The sequence below is a fragment of the Perognathus longimembris genome, chromosome 7 (assembly GCF_023159225.1).
Source record: "Perognathus longimembris pacificus isolate PPM17 chromosome 7, ASM2315922v1, whole genome shotgun sequence".
In the NCBI taxonomy this organism is placed as follows: domain Eukaryota; kingdom Metazoa; phylum Chordata; class Mammalia; order Rodentia; family Heteromyidae; genus Perognathus; species Perognathus longimembris.
Window position 1 is genome coordinate 1,850,775 of NC_063167.1, and position 15,122 is coordinate 1,865,896.

Below are 15,122 nucleotides of genomic sequence, written 5' to 3' on the forward strand. Positions count from 1 at the left end.
AGGTGGGGAGTGGGGAGTGGGAGGGGACTGGCAGGACCCCCCACCCCCGCCCAGAGCCTGGGGAGGATGTGGCCAGGGGAGGAAAATGTGATGATGCCCCCCCTCCCCGCCCCAGGCAGGGGAACTACCCAGCCAATCACCACATCACAGGCCTCCAGAGGCCTCCATCTCCGCCAGCTGCTCCCCCTCCGCCCCCCCCCCGTGTGGCTGGGGGCTGCCCCCCCCCCCGCCAGGAGCACGTTTGTCTTGCTCCCCTTTGTCGCCTCTTGTCTCTAGGGAGATGCCCCTGGGTTTTCGGTGTGGAGCACACGGCCCTCAGTCTGCCCCGGACCCACAGGGCCCGTGGGCTTGGCCACGTCCACGCTTCCCTCGGCGTGGAGACGCGCCGGCTGGAGCGGAGCGGGCCAGGCGCCGTGTGCTCCGGACGCCCTCTCAGCCTCCGTCTCTCCACCCGTGGTCCCCCACGCACACGGGGCCCCCGCACCCCAGGGCTGGGCCTGGGCCCCGGGGCGAGAACAGAGGGCGGCAGAGGCCGTCTTCCGACTGCCTCATCCCTGCCTGCCCGTCGCATCCAGCAGAAGGCCAGGGTCCGAGCGGGGACACCTGGGGTGACGATGGCTGAGGCAGGTCTGGGATAGGAGTGGAATTCAGAAAACACCCCAGCCGGACCCCGGCGGCTCACGCCTGCCATCCTAGCTACTCAGGGTGCTGAAATCTGAGGATCACAGTTCCAATCCAGCCTGGGCAAGAAAGCCCATGAGACTTCTGTTTCCAGTTAGCCGGCAAGAAGCTGGAAGTGGAGCTCAAGCAGCTGAGTGCTAACCTGGCATGAAAAGCTCAGGGGCCGTATCCAGACCCGGAGCTCAGTCCCCAGTACCGGCACACGGAAGCAAGCAGGGAGCATCCAGCAGGAGGCCAGGTCCAGCTGCACCCCCAAACACCCATTCAGAGCCACGCGGCCCTCTGCTCTCAGGAAGCCCTGGCTATCGGCCCGACGCCCCGCCCAGAGAACTTTCTCTGCGTTCTCCGGGCCACAATGCTGTGAGTGGACCTGGGAGAAGTCGAGACGCGATTAGCGCTTCCTGCCATTCTCTCCACCTTCACTCTCTGCTCCGTCCTTCCTACACAGCGGGGGGGGGGGCCAATGCCTGCCCCCCCCACCGTCACCCTGGGGTTTCCAGGTCACAGGAAGCCGCTGGGGAGGGGCAGGGGCAGGGGCAGGGCCTGCGAGGAGCCTGGGGTGGAGGAGAGGAGGGCGAGTGCTCAATCAACACCACGCAGCCCCCCTGGCCAGGCCCCGCGCGCCTACCCTGCCATTCTGCTCCCAGGCTGGGGACTCGGGGGAGCTGGGGGCCTCGGGCCTGGGCTCCAGCCGGGATGCCCACTGGCACGCTGGCTGAGAGGAGACAGTGACTCACCTCTAACCCCAGGAGAGCCCGAGGCTGCATCTCCAGGGGTGCGAGAAACCTGGGACCCCCACTCCAAGGCAGATGGGGTCCTGCCTCAACCAGGCACTTGCCCCGGGGACCCCTGCACACGCCGTCTGGTTGGGAGCACATGGTGGAGGCCCAGGAAGTTGGAACACGGCTCCCCGGAGTCTCGGGGTCCCCACCAAGGGATGGGGCGTCCCCCGCCGAGTCAGCAGGAGTCGCCGAGGCCTTCTTACAACACCAGACCAAGGGGCACTTCGGGAGCACTTCTTGGGTAGCAGAGCCTCCATGTGTGGTCACATGGTCTTGAGATGGGCATGGTGAAGCCCGGGCTGCAGCCCCGGGGGCTGGCAAGCCGCAGAGACAGGGAAACGGAGTCAGGACTTGTCTACATCTGTCACGAGCCTCACCAGCCCTGCCCGGTCCTGCCAGGCCCCCAGATCTCACCCCCTGGACCCTGAGGGGCCGCAGGCCCTGAGAGCGCTGAGCCCTTCAGCAGCAGCGTGTGGTCCCCGAGGCCAGGCAGGGTCAGACAGGGGGCCCATGACTCGGGGAGGCCCCGGCCGCGGGGTGCCCTCCTCAGCCATGAGCCCCGACCCGCGCTCGTCAGAGGACGGGTCCTCTGGGCAGGCGCTGCCCTTGCTGGGTCCCCGAAAGGCCCCCCCTCGGGGCTGCAGGAGTGGACAGGCAGAGGAAGGAGGCTAAGGTCTCACGGGACGGGGCCTCGGGGACCTGCCGCTGTACCCCCCCGCCGCACCCAGCCCCTGGGGGTAAACAGCAGGTGCAAAGAGCAGCTAGGGAGGCCACAGAGCTCTCTCCGCTGCGGTGATCAAAACAAACAAAAGCGGGCTGGGGATATAGCCTAGTGGCAAGAGTGCCTGCCTCGGATACACGAGGCCCTAGGTTCGATTCCCCAGCACCACATATACAGAAAACGGCCAGAAGCGGCGCTGTGGCTCAAGTGGCAGAGTGCTAGCCTTGAGCGGGAAGAAGCCAGGGACAGTGCTCAGGCCCTGAGCCCAAGGCCCAGGACTGGCCAAAAAAAAAAAAAAAAAAAAAAAACAAACAAAAGCAACGTGCATTAATACGAAAACCCTGCACCCAAATGAAATCTCAGGAACAAAGAACTAAGGAAGCCCGGCTGCAGGCGGTGGCACGGGAAGTCCCCAGGGCTCGGCCCGGCCCCACCCCGTCCCCAGGCCCACCCCCGCCTGGGCCAGGCCACGCCGGGCTCTTCTAAGACCCACGCATCCCGCGTGCAGGGGACAGCCCGGAGAGGCGCTCCTGAGCACGCCCCGTGCCACAGCCGGCCCCCGGCCGTGGCGAGCGGGGACGGGCCCGGCTGCCCCAGACGGTCAGCTCCCGCCCTGGCTCTGGAATGACCACTCCCAGACACAGAGGAGGAGAGGGGGCCGGAGCCCCGCTCCGGGCCTGCACACCGCCCTGCACATCTCTGTCCAGCCGAGCTCGTCTCTCCGGGAGCCCGGCCGCCCCCTCCCCCATGCGGTTCCACCTGCAGCCCTGTCCCTCCCCCGGTGGGCCCTGCGGACGGACGGGGCTGGAGGCCCCACTTCCTCTCCCAGGCCCAGGCCCCCTTTTTTGTCTGGTCCCACTGTAAGAGCTCGCCCTAGCCCCAGGAGGAAGCGGGGGACCTCGGCTTTGATGTCTCCCCCATCCAGACAGACGCCTTTGTTCCTCTCAGACGCCAGCAGCTGAGTCGCAGGGGAGGCTGGGGTGCATGGGGAGAAGAGCAGGGGGGAGGTAGGGGAGGGGGCGGAAGGGGTGGAAACTCCACCAGAGGGGGCTGGCCAGAATCCGCCCGTCACCCCGACCTGGCCTTGTCCCTCTCTCCTCCATTCCCTTCCTGAAGAGATGACTCACTTCCCTCCTGGACAAACATCACCGCCCTCGTCCCTTTCCCTCTGCAGGTCACCTCAGGACGACCAGCTCTGTCCCCAGAGGAAGGGACACCAAGGAGCTGGGAGCCCACAGCCATGGACCCTCAGGGCAGGAACAAAGGAATGCCAGCCCACTGACAACCTCGGGGCTACACTCTTAGAGGAAGGACACTGGCTCCTTCACCCAGGAAACACCTGCCAGTCCACCTGTGCTCCCAACACCTGTGCTCCCAACACCCGCCAGCCCCCCGTCCCCACAACACCCGCCAGCCCACCTGTCCCTACAACACCTGCCAGCCCACCTGTCCCCACAACACCTGCCAGCCCACCTGTGTTCCCAACACCTGTGCTCCCAACAACACCTGCCAGCCCACCTGTGCTCCCAACACCTGTGCTCCCAACAACACATCAGCTCACCTGTCCCCAAAACACCTGCCAGCCCCCCGTCCGCACAACACCCGCCAGCCCACCTGTCCCTACAACACCTGCCAGTCCACCTGTGCTCCCAACACCTGTGCTCCCAACAACACATCAGCTCACCTATCCCCACGACACCTGCCAGCCCACCTGTGCTCACAAGTCCTGCCAGCCCACCTGTCCTCCCAATACCTGCCAGCCCACCTGTGCCCACACCTTCTGTCAGCTGACCTGTCCCCCCAACACATCAGCTCACTGTCTCCTCTCTGCCCAGACCCACCTGTCCCCACCACTGCCCGCAGACCCCCCCTAAGCAGCCCCGGCCGCCAGCTCCACAGCTGTGAGCCACCACCTGCAATCCAAGCAGGCCCCTGGTGTAGCCCAGGCTCCCCACCGTGCTGGCACGGCTGGGACTGCCTCATTCCACTCTTCCACTCCAGCAGCCGCGCATGGGCAGAGCTGCCGCCCCAGAGGCTAGCCGGCCGCTCGGTGCAGCGTGGCCAGCTTACGAGCTGTGGACCTGTGCGTCCACCAGGTTGGGACCAGGAAGCACCTCCGGCTGACGTGGCACTCCTCGGTGTCTGCTGGGCAGCAGGAAGGGAGGGAAAGGGGAGAGAGGGAGGGAAGGCAGGAGGGAGGGCAGGTGGGGCGGCACTCACCAGAGAGGCAGCCCTTCTGACCGGGCTGCTGGCTCCACCCCGGACAGCACCGGAACACAGTGCGGGCCTCGGTGGCGTACACCTGCCTGTAAGCCACATAGTAGATGGTTCTGGAACAAGAGGGGAGAGCGTGTTGACCACCCCGGGCCAGCCTTGGCCCCCACAGCACCCCTCCCCACTGGGCAGGGTGAGTGGGGCTGTGCCCCCCCCAGGTCCCCCGCAGTTGGGCTGGGCTGGCCGCGCACGAGGAGATGCGGTGTGGCCCCGGCAGTGGCCTCACCCTCCCTTCTGCCCATCGGCCCTCCCTGGGGCAAGCTCCGCTCCACCCTGGGCAGGAAACGCCCTGGCTCTCAGCTGGCACTCAGCGCAGGCCAGTTTGGAAGGGTTATAGGTCAGAGGTCAGAGTGCATGTGCCCAGTCCAAGACAGGGAAGGGCTTTCGCAAACCCCACGGCCTGAGGGCCCAGCACGGGGCAGCGGGCCCGGGCGGTGCCCTCCAGACCTGCCGGAGGATCTCAGTTCCCACGGAGTGACGGCCCTGCACAGCATCCACAAGGCAAGCCGGAGTCCCCGCACACACGCACGCACACCCGGCTCCGTCCCGACCCCAGGCCTCTGCTCACACTCGCTCCTTTCCTGCTTCATCAGACAGCAGAGCCCACAGCCCTGCCACGATGCCCTCCACCCTGGGGTGACTCCTGTCCCCAACAGCCCCCCGCTACCCAGCCCTCTCTTCAGTGAGGGTCCATGAGATGAAGCTGCTGCGCCCAGGCCCTCTGCCCATCCGCTCTGGTCCCCGGTCCCCTGCTCTGACTCCGAGGCCTGCACATGGCTAAGATGAGGCCACGCTTGGTCAGAGCGGGCATGGCCCTCGAGCTGGCGTCCTTCCAAGAACACAAGGCAGAAGGCAGGAGGAGGTGGGCAGCGAGCGGGACCCATCCGCGAGGCCAGGAGGATGTGGGCAGCACTGAGGCTGGACTGACTGGGCACTCGGGCCTGGAGGTCCAGCAAACAAGGGCAGAGGCCAGGGCTCGGCACACACCTGCACCCTCAGGCCTCAAGCCGTGAAGCCTCGATCTTCACAGAGACAGAACGGGGGACTGCATGGAGACAGCTACGCACAGAGAGGAGCAGAAAGAAACAGAGACTCAGAGACCGAGGGAGACGAGTAACCAACGGGAGAGGGACGGTGACCCGAGCTCCACTGCTGCTCTCAGAGATGGCCGCCAGGGGCCCAGCCAACAGCCACAGGTCAAGGGCCCTCGAGCCCTGGGCCCTGGGAGCGGCCGGTGGCAGGAACTGCTGTCTCCAGGTAACAACCGGCCTCCCCCTGTTGGGGCTGCCGGTGCCCGGAAGCCTCGTGGCCTGATGGACAAACAAACCGGGCTCGGCTTCCCAGATGCGCGCGTTCCTGCGTGCGCCCCGTGCGCACGGCGACGCCAGGAGCGCCTTGCACAGAACACGAAGCAGCGCCTTGGCAGGACATGAAACCACTTGCCCGGACAGAGTGACCAAGCGCAAACAATACCTGGCGGGCGGCAGTGTTTGGGCCTGTCCACCATAAATATTTATCCTGTGCTGGGCTGGGGCTGGGCCGGGCTACGTGCGGCTGCTCCGGGCTCCTCCGGGCTCCTCCCCGCTGTGGCCCCCGAGGAGGCCTGGAGAGCCGAGGGGACCGGGGCCTCCTAGCCCTGCTTCCCACCGCGGAGGCACGCACGGCACGCACGGCACGGCACGCACGGCACGGCACGCACGGCACGGCACACACGGCAGGGCACAATCGGCAGGGCACAATCGGCAGGGCACACACGGCACGGCACACACGGCAGGGCACAATCGGCAGGGCACAATCGGCAGGGCACACACGGCACGGCACGCACGGCACGGCACGCACAGCACGGCACGCATGGCAGGGCACACACGGCAGGGCACAATCGGCAGGGCACACACGGCACGGCACGCACGGCACACACGGCAGGGCATGCACGGCAGGGCACACACGGCACACACGGCAGGGCACAGCACGCACGGCAGGGCACGCACGGCACGCACGGCAGGGCACGCACGGCACGGCACAGCACGCACGGCAGGACACACACGGCAGGGCACGCAGGGCAGGGCACGCAGGGCACGCACGGCACGGCACGCACGGCACGGCACGCACGGCAGGGCACGCACGGCACGGCACGCACGGCACGGCACGCACGGCAGGGCACACACGGCACGCACGTCAGGGGATGCACGGCACGGCACAGCACGCACGGCAGGACACACACGGCAGGGCACGCAGGGCAGGGCACGCACGGCACGCACGGCACGGCACGCACGGCAGGGCACGCAGGGCACGACACACACGGCAGGGCACGCACGGCACGCACGGCACGCACGGCACGGCACGGCACGCACGGCAGGGCACACACGGCACGCACGTCAGGGGATGCACGGCACGGCACAGCACGCACGGCAGGACACACACGGCAGGGCACGCAGGGCAGGGCACGCACGGCACGCACGGCACGGCACGCACGGCACGGCACGCACGGCAGGGCACGCAGGGCACGACACACACGGCAGGGCACGCACGGCACGCACGGCACGCACGGCACGGCACGGCACGCACGGCAGGGCACGCAGGGCACGACACACACGGCAGGGCACGCACGGCAGGGCACGGCACGGCACGGCAGGGCACGGCACGGCACGCACGGCACACAGGAGTCATTTTGCTTTAAGCCCCAGCTCCCTCCTTCCCCTCCTCTCCTCCCTCTTCCCTCCTTCCTCTCCTCGCTTCCCCCTTTCCTCCTTGTCTCTCCTTCCTTTCCTGGTTCCTTCCTGCACCGTGTTTTGCACCCTTTCTTCCCTCCATCATTCCCTCCATCTCCCTCCCCTCTTCTTTCCTTCCCTCTCCTCCTCCCGCCCTCTCCCCCTCTCCCCCTCTCCTTTCCTCTGGGTGGCCCTCACTCCGCAGAGGGCCCGAGGGGCCTGGCAGTGGCCCTGGGACCCCGCCTGGCCTCGCAGGAACCACCGCAGCCTCACTGGCTCAGGTCAGCCTGGCCCCCTGTCCCTCCCGGGCCCCGCCTGTGGCCAGACACAGACCAAGGGGCTGCCGGGGATGGCAGCGCAGGGGCAGCCTGAACTGTGCGTGACCACACGGCTCTCAGGTGGGCCCAGGGAGCAGGATAACCCACCCACCAGGCGAGGCGCAGCTCCTCCTCCCCGATCTGAGGGGCACCTGTGCCAGGCAGTCGGGAAGGGGGCGACAGTCGGCTCCACCAGGCACGGTCCTGGCGTGACCTGTGGTCAGCATGTCAGGTTACCGTGTAGCCTCCTGGCACCCTCCTGCCCCCTTCTGCCCCCATTGTGCCTGGGGGTCCTGCCTAGGGCTCCCCCCTCCCCCCAGCCTGGCTGCCTTCACCCAAACTCCAGGACGGGGCTGGGCCTCCTTCCTGCATCTCCCCGGAACCCAGGGCCTTTCACTACATGGCGAGCAGGGAAACGAGCTGTTCCTCCTGCCCACACCCCTGCAGCTCCCACGAGACAGGGCAGTGGACAGGCATCACCTCTCTGCGTCCCCCGGACGCAGTGCCTCTAGGCAGAGGCACACTCGCCTGACGCCAACATGGGCACCTGCTCGTAAGCCAAGGAGACAGATGAGGCCCCAGGGTGCCGGGCGGGGCCCAGGGCCCCTGAGGCAGCTGGTGGGAGAGAGGCGATGTCCGTGAGGGCTGGCACAGGGTGGGAGGAGGGGGAGCACTCGGGACCCACGGGAAGAACGGGCACCGGGCCATTCCAGGTAGCGGCAGCCACCGGACAGATGTGTCTCACCACAAGCACTCGGGAGAACCCGGCACAGCCTGGCACAGCCTGGCTCCGCCTCAGCCGCTCGGAGGAGGCCGAGAGGGAGAGGAAAGCGAGAGCCAGAGCTTCCCGTGAACTCTGCCGCCAGGAGCCCGCGCAGCCTTCCGCCGCCCCCTGGGTGCCAGCTCCTGCAAACCAGCCAGGAGGCCTCGCCCCAGGGGCCCAGAGCAGAGAGAGGACCCAGCCCCACCCAGGAGTGGGGGGCAGGGGGAGCCGGGGCAGGTGCGGGGGGGCCTCGGCCACACTCCAGACTGGACAGCGGCCTGTGCACGGATTGTCCTGAGCCCGGAACCTAACCAGTGCTCCGGGAGCACGGAGGCTGAGCCTCCAGGCCCGGGGAGGGAGGGCCGGTGGGACCGGTGACAGAGCTGGGCAGTGCATTGTGTGAGCGTGCATCCACTCACACACGCGTAAGCCCACACACATGCACACGCACACGCTAGCCAGGAAATCCTGACACAGACCAAAGGCACAGCACGTCAGAAACCCCGTGGCGCTGGCTCGCAGCCCAGGAAGGGCCATCTTCCGAGTCAGCAGGTGTCTCGGGACAGGGCCCGGAGGGGGAGGCCCTGCCGCGCCCCGTGCCGGACACCACCAGCACAGCCAGCCCTCGCAAAGGCTTCCCCAGGCGGCCGCCCGGCACCTCCGGCCGGGGGTCCCAGTGGCTGCTTCTAGAAACGGCAGCGCTTGATGAGCCATGCGGCCCGCTTCGTACGTGCGGGACATGACCGCGTGTGCGGGCCGGGGAAACGGCCCTCGGCCCTCCCGGCCCGCGACCCGCTGCTCCTCGGGGATGATGCAGCTCTGCCGTGCACTGCGGGCTTGAGCAGCACACGCATGTGCATGCACACACGCACACACACACGCACGGCTGGCCTCTGTGTGCCTCTGTCTCCCGACCCAGTCAGAGCCCTGAGGGTGGGGACCCCGGTCCCCAGGTGAACATCCGGCGCGGACGCAGCCCCTGCAGCCCAGCCCTGCGGCGCCCCGGGCAGGCAGAGGTGGCACGGGAGGCCCCCATCTCCCCCGGAGCCTCGCAGGCTGGAGCCCAGGCTGAAGAAGCCGAGCACCAACCCCCCCAACACACATTCCTGCCCCCCTCCACCCACCTGGGGCCGAAGCCAGCCTCCCCACCCCCACGGCCGGATAGATTGGACAGCCCTGAGTCTATACGCCGAGGAGAGGTATGCAAAGCCACTCCTTAAGGCTGATTTTGAAATAAAATATTGAGCAATGAAAAGTTTCACCCAGGCTTGGGAACCAGGCCCAGAGTCAGGCATCCAGAGTCTCCAGCCCTCTCCCCTCCTTCCCCGCACACCTCCTCCCCACCCCACCCCCCAAAGCCCCGTGTCCTGCTGAGCAGCAGGGCCCCAGCGTGGGGTGACCGCCAGGCTGGCTCACCCCTGGGGGTGAGAGAGGCCGCCCCCCCCCCCCCGGAGCCCGGGGCGGACCCCAGCCCCTGCCGCCGGGGCCCGGGCAGGGGGGTCACGGCTGCCGGAGGCTGACCCCGGATCCCACCCCTGCGGTCCCGGGTCCCTGCCACCTACCTGCGCTCCTGGCCAATGCACCAGGCCTGCTGCCCGCAGGCCGGCTTCCACACGGACGCCGTGCGGCTGTGGGCCCGCACGCAGGGCTGGCGTCGGGCCACCAGGGTCAGCTCCCGCTCCGCACACACGTGGGGCCTGGGCAGAGGACAGACAGTCAGCACCTCAGCCGCCAACGGCAGCCTGGCCCCCGTCACCCCCACCCCCGCCCCCACCTCCGTCCAGCTGCTCGGGGGGCCAGACCCACGCCAACCCGAAGGGCACCGTGCGGCCTAGCGCCCGTCCACGCCGCGCTCCAGAACAAGGGGACCCAGTTAGGAGCAACGGCCACGGCACCCCACAGGCAGGGACGACACGCGGTCTGAGGCGCCGCCTGACCCCCCAGAGCCCTGCATGGCCGACAGCACTCCACCCCTAGGAGGGGGGCAGGAGCCCTGCAGGCCCCCATCCATGCCCAGGGAGCACCCAGTCCACTGGGCTCGGGGCTCAGGCTCTCCCACTCCGCCTCCCAGGGTCCTGGGGCCCATACAGGGTGGGGGTCACCCTCTCAGGGGTGCAGGCAGGAACTAAGGAGCAGGAGTATGAAACTCTAGCCCACCCCTCCCCAAGCTCGGTGTGGTTCTCCTTCCAGAAGCCCCCGGCTCAGGACCACAGAACTCAGAGCACTGGGGGCTATGGTGACCCTCCAGAGCCCCCCCCCCCAGGCCCAGAGGGGACGGGCACTGGCCCTAGGGGGACAGCAGGAGGGGCATTCCAGAGACACCCGGCAGACAAAGGCCTCCCACGGCTCAGGCTGGCCCGGGCTGCCCCACTGAGGGGCAAAGACTCCCAAATGCAAGTCTGGGGAGAGAGAGCGAGGCTTCGCGGTAGGGGCCCCACCAAGAGGAACCAGCCTGGGCCTGCAGGCCAGACTCGGCGCCGTCTCCAGCATCGGGGGGCACGGGGACACCTCAGTGTGCGCCAATCCAGGAGCACCCCAGCTAGCCCGGCACATCCGAGTGCAGGGTCTCTACCTCCACAGCAGCGGGGGGGGGGGGTGCCCTCCTCCTGTCCCCCGTTCCAGTCCCGCTCTGCCCGGGACTTCAAGGGACAGAACTGTATCCTTGGACTCCGTCCACATCCCTACCGGACGAGCTGGGACCCCAGCCTCAGCCGCGGAGACCCTGGCCCCAGGCCAACCACCCCCAGCCGGATGCTCTGGCAACCCGAGACTTTATTTTTCCTCTTGCTCTGGCCCTGCCTGGTGGAAAGCCCACCCCCTCGGGGAAGAGCAGGGCCCGCTAGCAGCTGCGATGAAAGCATAAACAGATGGCGGGAGCTTCCAGCTGCAAAGTGGGGTCGGTGGGGTGCCTGGCGGCGGCACCCACCCCAGACTGTCCCCCTCCCACAGCTGCCCCCCGCCCCACCCCCCACCTGCCCACCACGCCCCCACCCAGCCACCCATCACCCCCCCACACCCAGGCCACCCGCCATCCCAGGCCACCCACCACCCCCACCCCACTGCCCACCACCCCAACAATGCAGCCAAGGCACAGCTATGTCCCCAAACAGATCCGAGGGGCTGCTAAAAATACATCCCATCCCAGGCCCCCCACCTGCGGCCCTAACTCCAGCCATCGCCAAACTTCCCATCCCAGGGCAGAGGCTGGCCGGTTAGCCCAGGGTGGCCACAAGGGGAAGCCCCTCGGGACGACAGGAGGGGTGGCACGTCCAGGAGTGTCCTCCAGCTCTCCTGCAAACATCTGGAGCCGCACACTGCGGGGGTGAGCAGCTGCGCAGCGTCCTGGGCCGGGTGGGGGCTCTGCAGACCCTCGTCCTGCCCCCGCCCCGGGTGCGGGACCTGGCCTGGAGCACGTCCTCTGCGCCGGCACCAGGCGTTTGATCAACAGATGTCCCCAGTGCTCCTGGAAGGTGACATGGAGCCAGGAGGAAGGGTCCGCAGGAACTGCCCTCGGCGTGCCACCCCATCGCAGTAGAACTCAGTGCCTCTCTGTGCCCGGAGGGGGGACACCGGACACGCCTCCCCACAGCCCCCCAAAGGCTGTCACAAGCCAAGAGTCCCAGGCTGGGCCTAAGAGGCCAGGCCAGGGCAGGGGCGAGATCAGGGCCAGCTTCCCTCAGCAGAGGCTGGGCCGGGCCTCATTCCTGACCTCCCCTCCCCCAGCCGGCCATTCTCTCCCTCCTTCACTCTGCTTTGGGCCCATGAGGCGGCCCAAGAGAGCTTGAGCTTGGGGGGCCAGCCTGCCCTGGGCGGGAGGGGTTATGGCGAGGCCATCGGGGTCCTGGCGGAGCTTCGTGCTGCTCTGTGGAAAACCCTGGCCCGCGGCGGGCTGGGTCGAGTGGGCTGGTTTCAGCGTGGGGGCCACCTGCCTTGGCACCCAGGACCCTGTGCCCGGGAGCCTGCTGGGATCTTTGCCAGTCCTGGGCCTGGTCAGCGGCTGGTTCCCAGCCTCGGGGGAGAGGGGCCAGCCCTGCGCAACTCCACGAAGCCGTCATCGAGAGGCGAAGGCAAGTGGGTGAGCTTTGCCCTGCCCTGGGATTCTGCCGAATCTGAGCATGCTCAGTCAACTGAGGCCAGAGAACTGTCATGTGGCTCAAGCAGGTTCACGGAAGCCCAGAGAGCACCTGGGGTAGGGGCCAGAATAGCACCCCCTGCACCCCATATCTAGCCACAGCTGTGGCGGGGAGGGGTCGGGGCACAGACCAGAGGCACTGCTCAAAGTCAGAAGCTACCTAACAGTTCAGGAAAAATAGCCAGATGCTGCCCTCCAATCACAGCTCTCCAGAAAGGAAGTGTGGGAGGGGGCAGAAGTAAGGACAAAACACTTTCTGTGACCCTCTCTGCTCTCCCAGCCCCCTCCCCTGCTCCTCTGGGATGGGGGAAGCAAAGCGCAAACTCCAACACCCCTTAAAACCCGCAGTCTGCCGGGCACCGGTGGCTCACGCCTGTAATCCCAGCTACTCAGGAGGCTGAGATCTGAGGATGGAGGCTTGAAGTCAGCCAGGGCAGGAAGGTCCATGAGACTCTTACCTCCAGTTAACTACCAGAAAGCAAGGAAGTGGAGCTTTGGCTCAAATGGTAGAGGGCTAGCCTTGAGTGAAAAAAGCTAAGGGGCCATGCACAGACCCTGAGTTTAAACTCTAGGACCAGAAGAAAGCAAGCAAGGAGGGACGGGAAAGAAAGAGGGAGAAAAAGAGAGAGAGGAGGGAGGGAAGGAGGGATAGGAGGAGAAGAGAGGAGGGGAGGGGCTGCGCCCATAGGCTGCTTCTCCGTGGCCCTCTGGATACACCTCCTCTAGTCTAGCTGAATGGCGCTCTCCCTCACTGACCATGGCCTGCGATGTGCCAGGCATCTGAAGGTGTGGACAAGACAAATGGTCCGTGGAGGGTGTGGAAGGTGTGTGGCATTTCTCTCCGCCAACCTGGGAGAGCAGAGGCCTCGAGGGACAGTGAGGGCCTCGGAGGCTCGGCCCCCAGCCCCCCTTCCTTCCCCGGTGAGCAGCCACCTCCACTCGGTGGGAAAGGCCGGGGATTGGAAGAGCAGGAGCGGGGCGGGACATCCAGCGGGACGCTCTCCAGAGCCCGGGCGAGCAGGCAGAGCAGAACACAGGGCAACCCTGAGAACAGCCAGCAGGCGAGGGAGGGCCGGGTGGGGGCCCCGAGGGGCGGGCGACCTGCAGCTCGCTCAGTGGGGGGCAGAGACCAGAGCCCCACATCGCACGGGGAGCGGGCTGAGCGGCCCGCCCCGGCGCGCCCGGGCTAATCCCTCCGGGGTGCCGCTCCCTCGGGTCGCAGGGGGAGCGGAGGAATGTCCGCCGTCACGTGGGGCCGGCGCTGGGGCCCCGCGCATCTGGGGATGAAAAGCCCCCAGCCCGCCTGGTGACCCAGGGAGGGGGCCCTGGGGGCGGGGCCCGCCTGCCCCCGCGGCCCGGAGGGCTCCCCTGCGCTCCGGGCCAGGCGCGCCGCCCGAGGTGCTGGCTCCCGCGCCAGCCGCCAGCCGGGGCAGAGCCGGGCCCGAGCTGCCCCTTCCGTGGTCCTGGAAAGGGGCCTCGAGGCGGGCGGGGACGCGGCCGGCTCCCCGCTCCCGCCCCTCCTCCACTCGGCTCCCGCTTTCCGGAGGCCGACACCGGGGTCGCTGCTGCCGGGGGGAGGGCGGCGGGCGGCCCGTTGGAGAATCGTCTTTCAACATTGAATCCCCCGCCGCCGGATGCCCTCCTCTCCCCCAGCCCGTCCCGGCCGGCCCAGCTCCTTCCCCTCGGGAGCGCACGTGCGGAACACACACCAGCTCCGCGGCCCCAGCCGGGCACCTCGCCCTGCGCGGGGCCCCGGGCCCACGACGCCCCGATCCTGCGCGGGGCCCCGGGCCCACGACGCCGCTCCGGGAGGAAGTGGGAGCGGGCGGCTTCCTCTCGGACGGCTCCCCGTGCGCCGCGGGGGCCCGGGGCCCTCCTCCCCCCAGGTCCGGTCAGCCTGACCCCACACCACAGGGGCAGGGGAGGCACCGGGACCGACCCCGAGGTCGGGACCACTCGTCCCCGTTGCGGCTGCGGCGGAGGCCACGGTCCTGGGGCCCCCGGGACAAAGCCGCTAGCTCCGGCCCGGGTCCCCGGAGCGCGGCCGAGCCTCTCCGCTCCCGAAACTCACATGCTGGGCTGCAGCAGGATGGGCGGGGCGGCCGCCGGCACCGCGGGGAGCAGGAGCAGCACCAGGGCCACCGCGCGCCCCGCCGACCTCGCCGGGACCGGGAAAGGCATGGTGCGCGCCGGGCCGCTCCGCGTGCGCCTCACCGGCAGCCCCGAGCCGCCGTCTGCACCTGTGCCATGGCCCGGGCGGGCGCGCGGGGTGGAGCCCAGGTACCCCGCGTCCTGGGTCCCTGCAGGTGCGGGCGAACCGGCTTCTGCCCGCGTTCCAAGGAGCCGCGCCGAGACGCGCGCGCCAGGGCCCTCCCGCCCGACACTCGCCTCCGGGCGCCGTGGAGGCCAGCCCCGCCCCCGACACGCCCCTGCCACGCCCCTCTCCCTAGGCCCCGCCCAGGCCCCTACCCCGGCCCAGGGTCCCATTCCGGTCCTGTTCCCTCCTCCACGCTCCTGGCCCCACCTACAACCTCGCGGTACCCCAGGCCCAGATCCCCGCCCCGCCCCGCCCCGCCCCGCCCAGCTCTGGCCCCACCAGTGGCCAGTCCCAGGGAGGGACGCCCCTGACCCCAGACCTGGAACTTTCGCACGCAGACTTCAGCCTCCTCTTCCTTCCTAAGTCGAAGTGGGGGGCAGTGGCCACGTGGACACTCCATCCACCCTCGCCCCCCCCTGCAGCCCCT

At 68.4% G+C, this 15,122-nt stretch overlaps 1 protein-coding gene across 1 annotated transcript in view; it reads right to left on the reverse strand.

The window, feature by feature from the left end:
- The window catches only part of Megf6 (multiple EGF like domains 6), an 80,833-nt gene extending 66,274 nt beyond the window's left edge, over positions 1-14,559 (reverse strand). Inside the window, 3 exon segments of the mRNA XM_048350110.1 lie at positions 4,405-4,514; positions 9,809-9,943; positions 14,450-14,559. Coding sequence (XP_048206067.1) covers positions 4,405-4,514; positions 9,809-9,943; positions 14,450-14,559 — 355 coding nt within the window.
- Between the last annotated feature and the right edge of the window lie 563 nt (positions 14,560-15,122).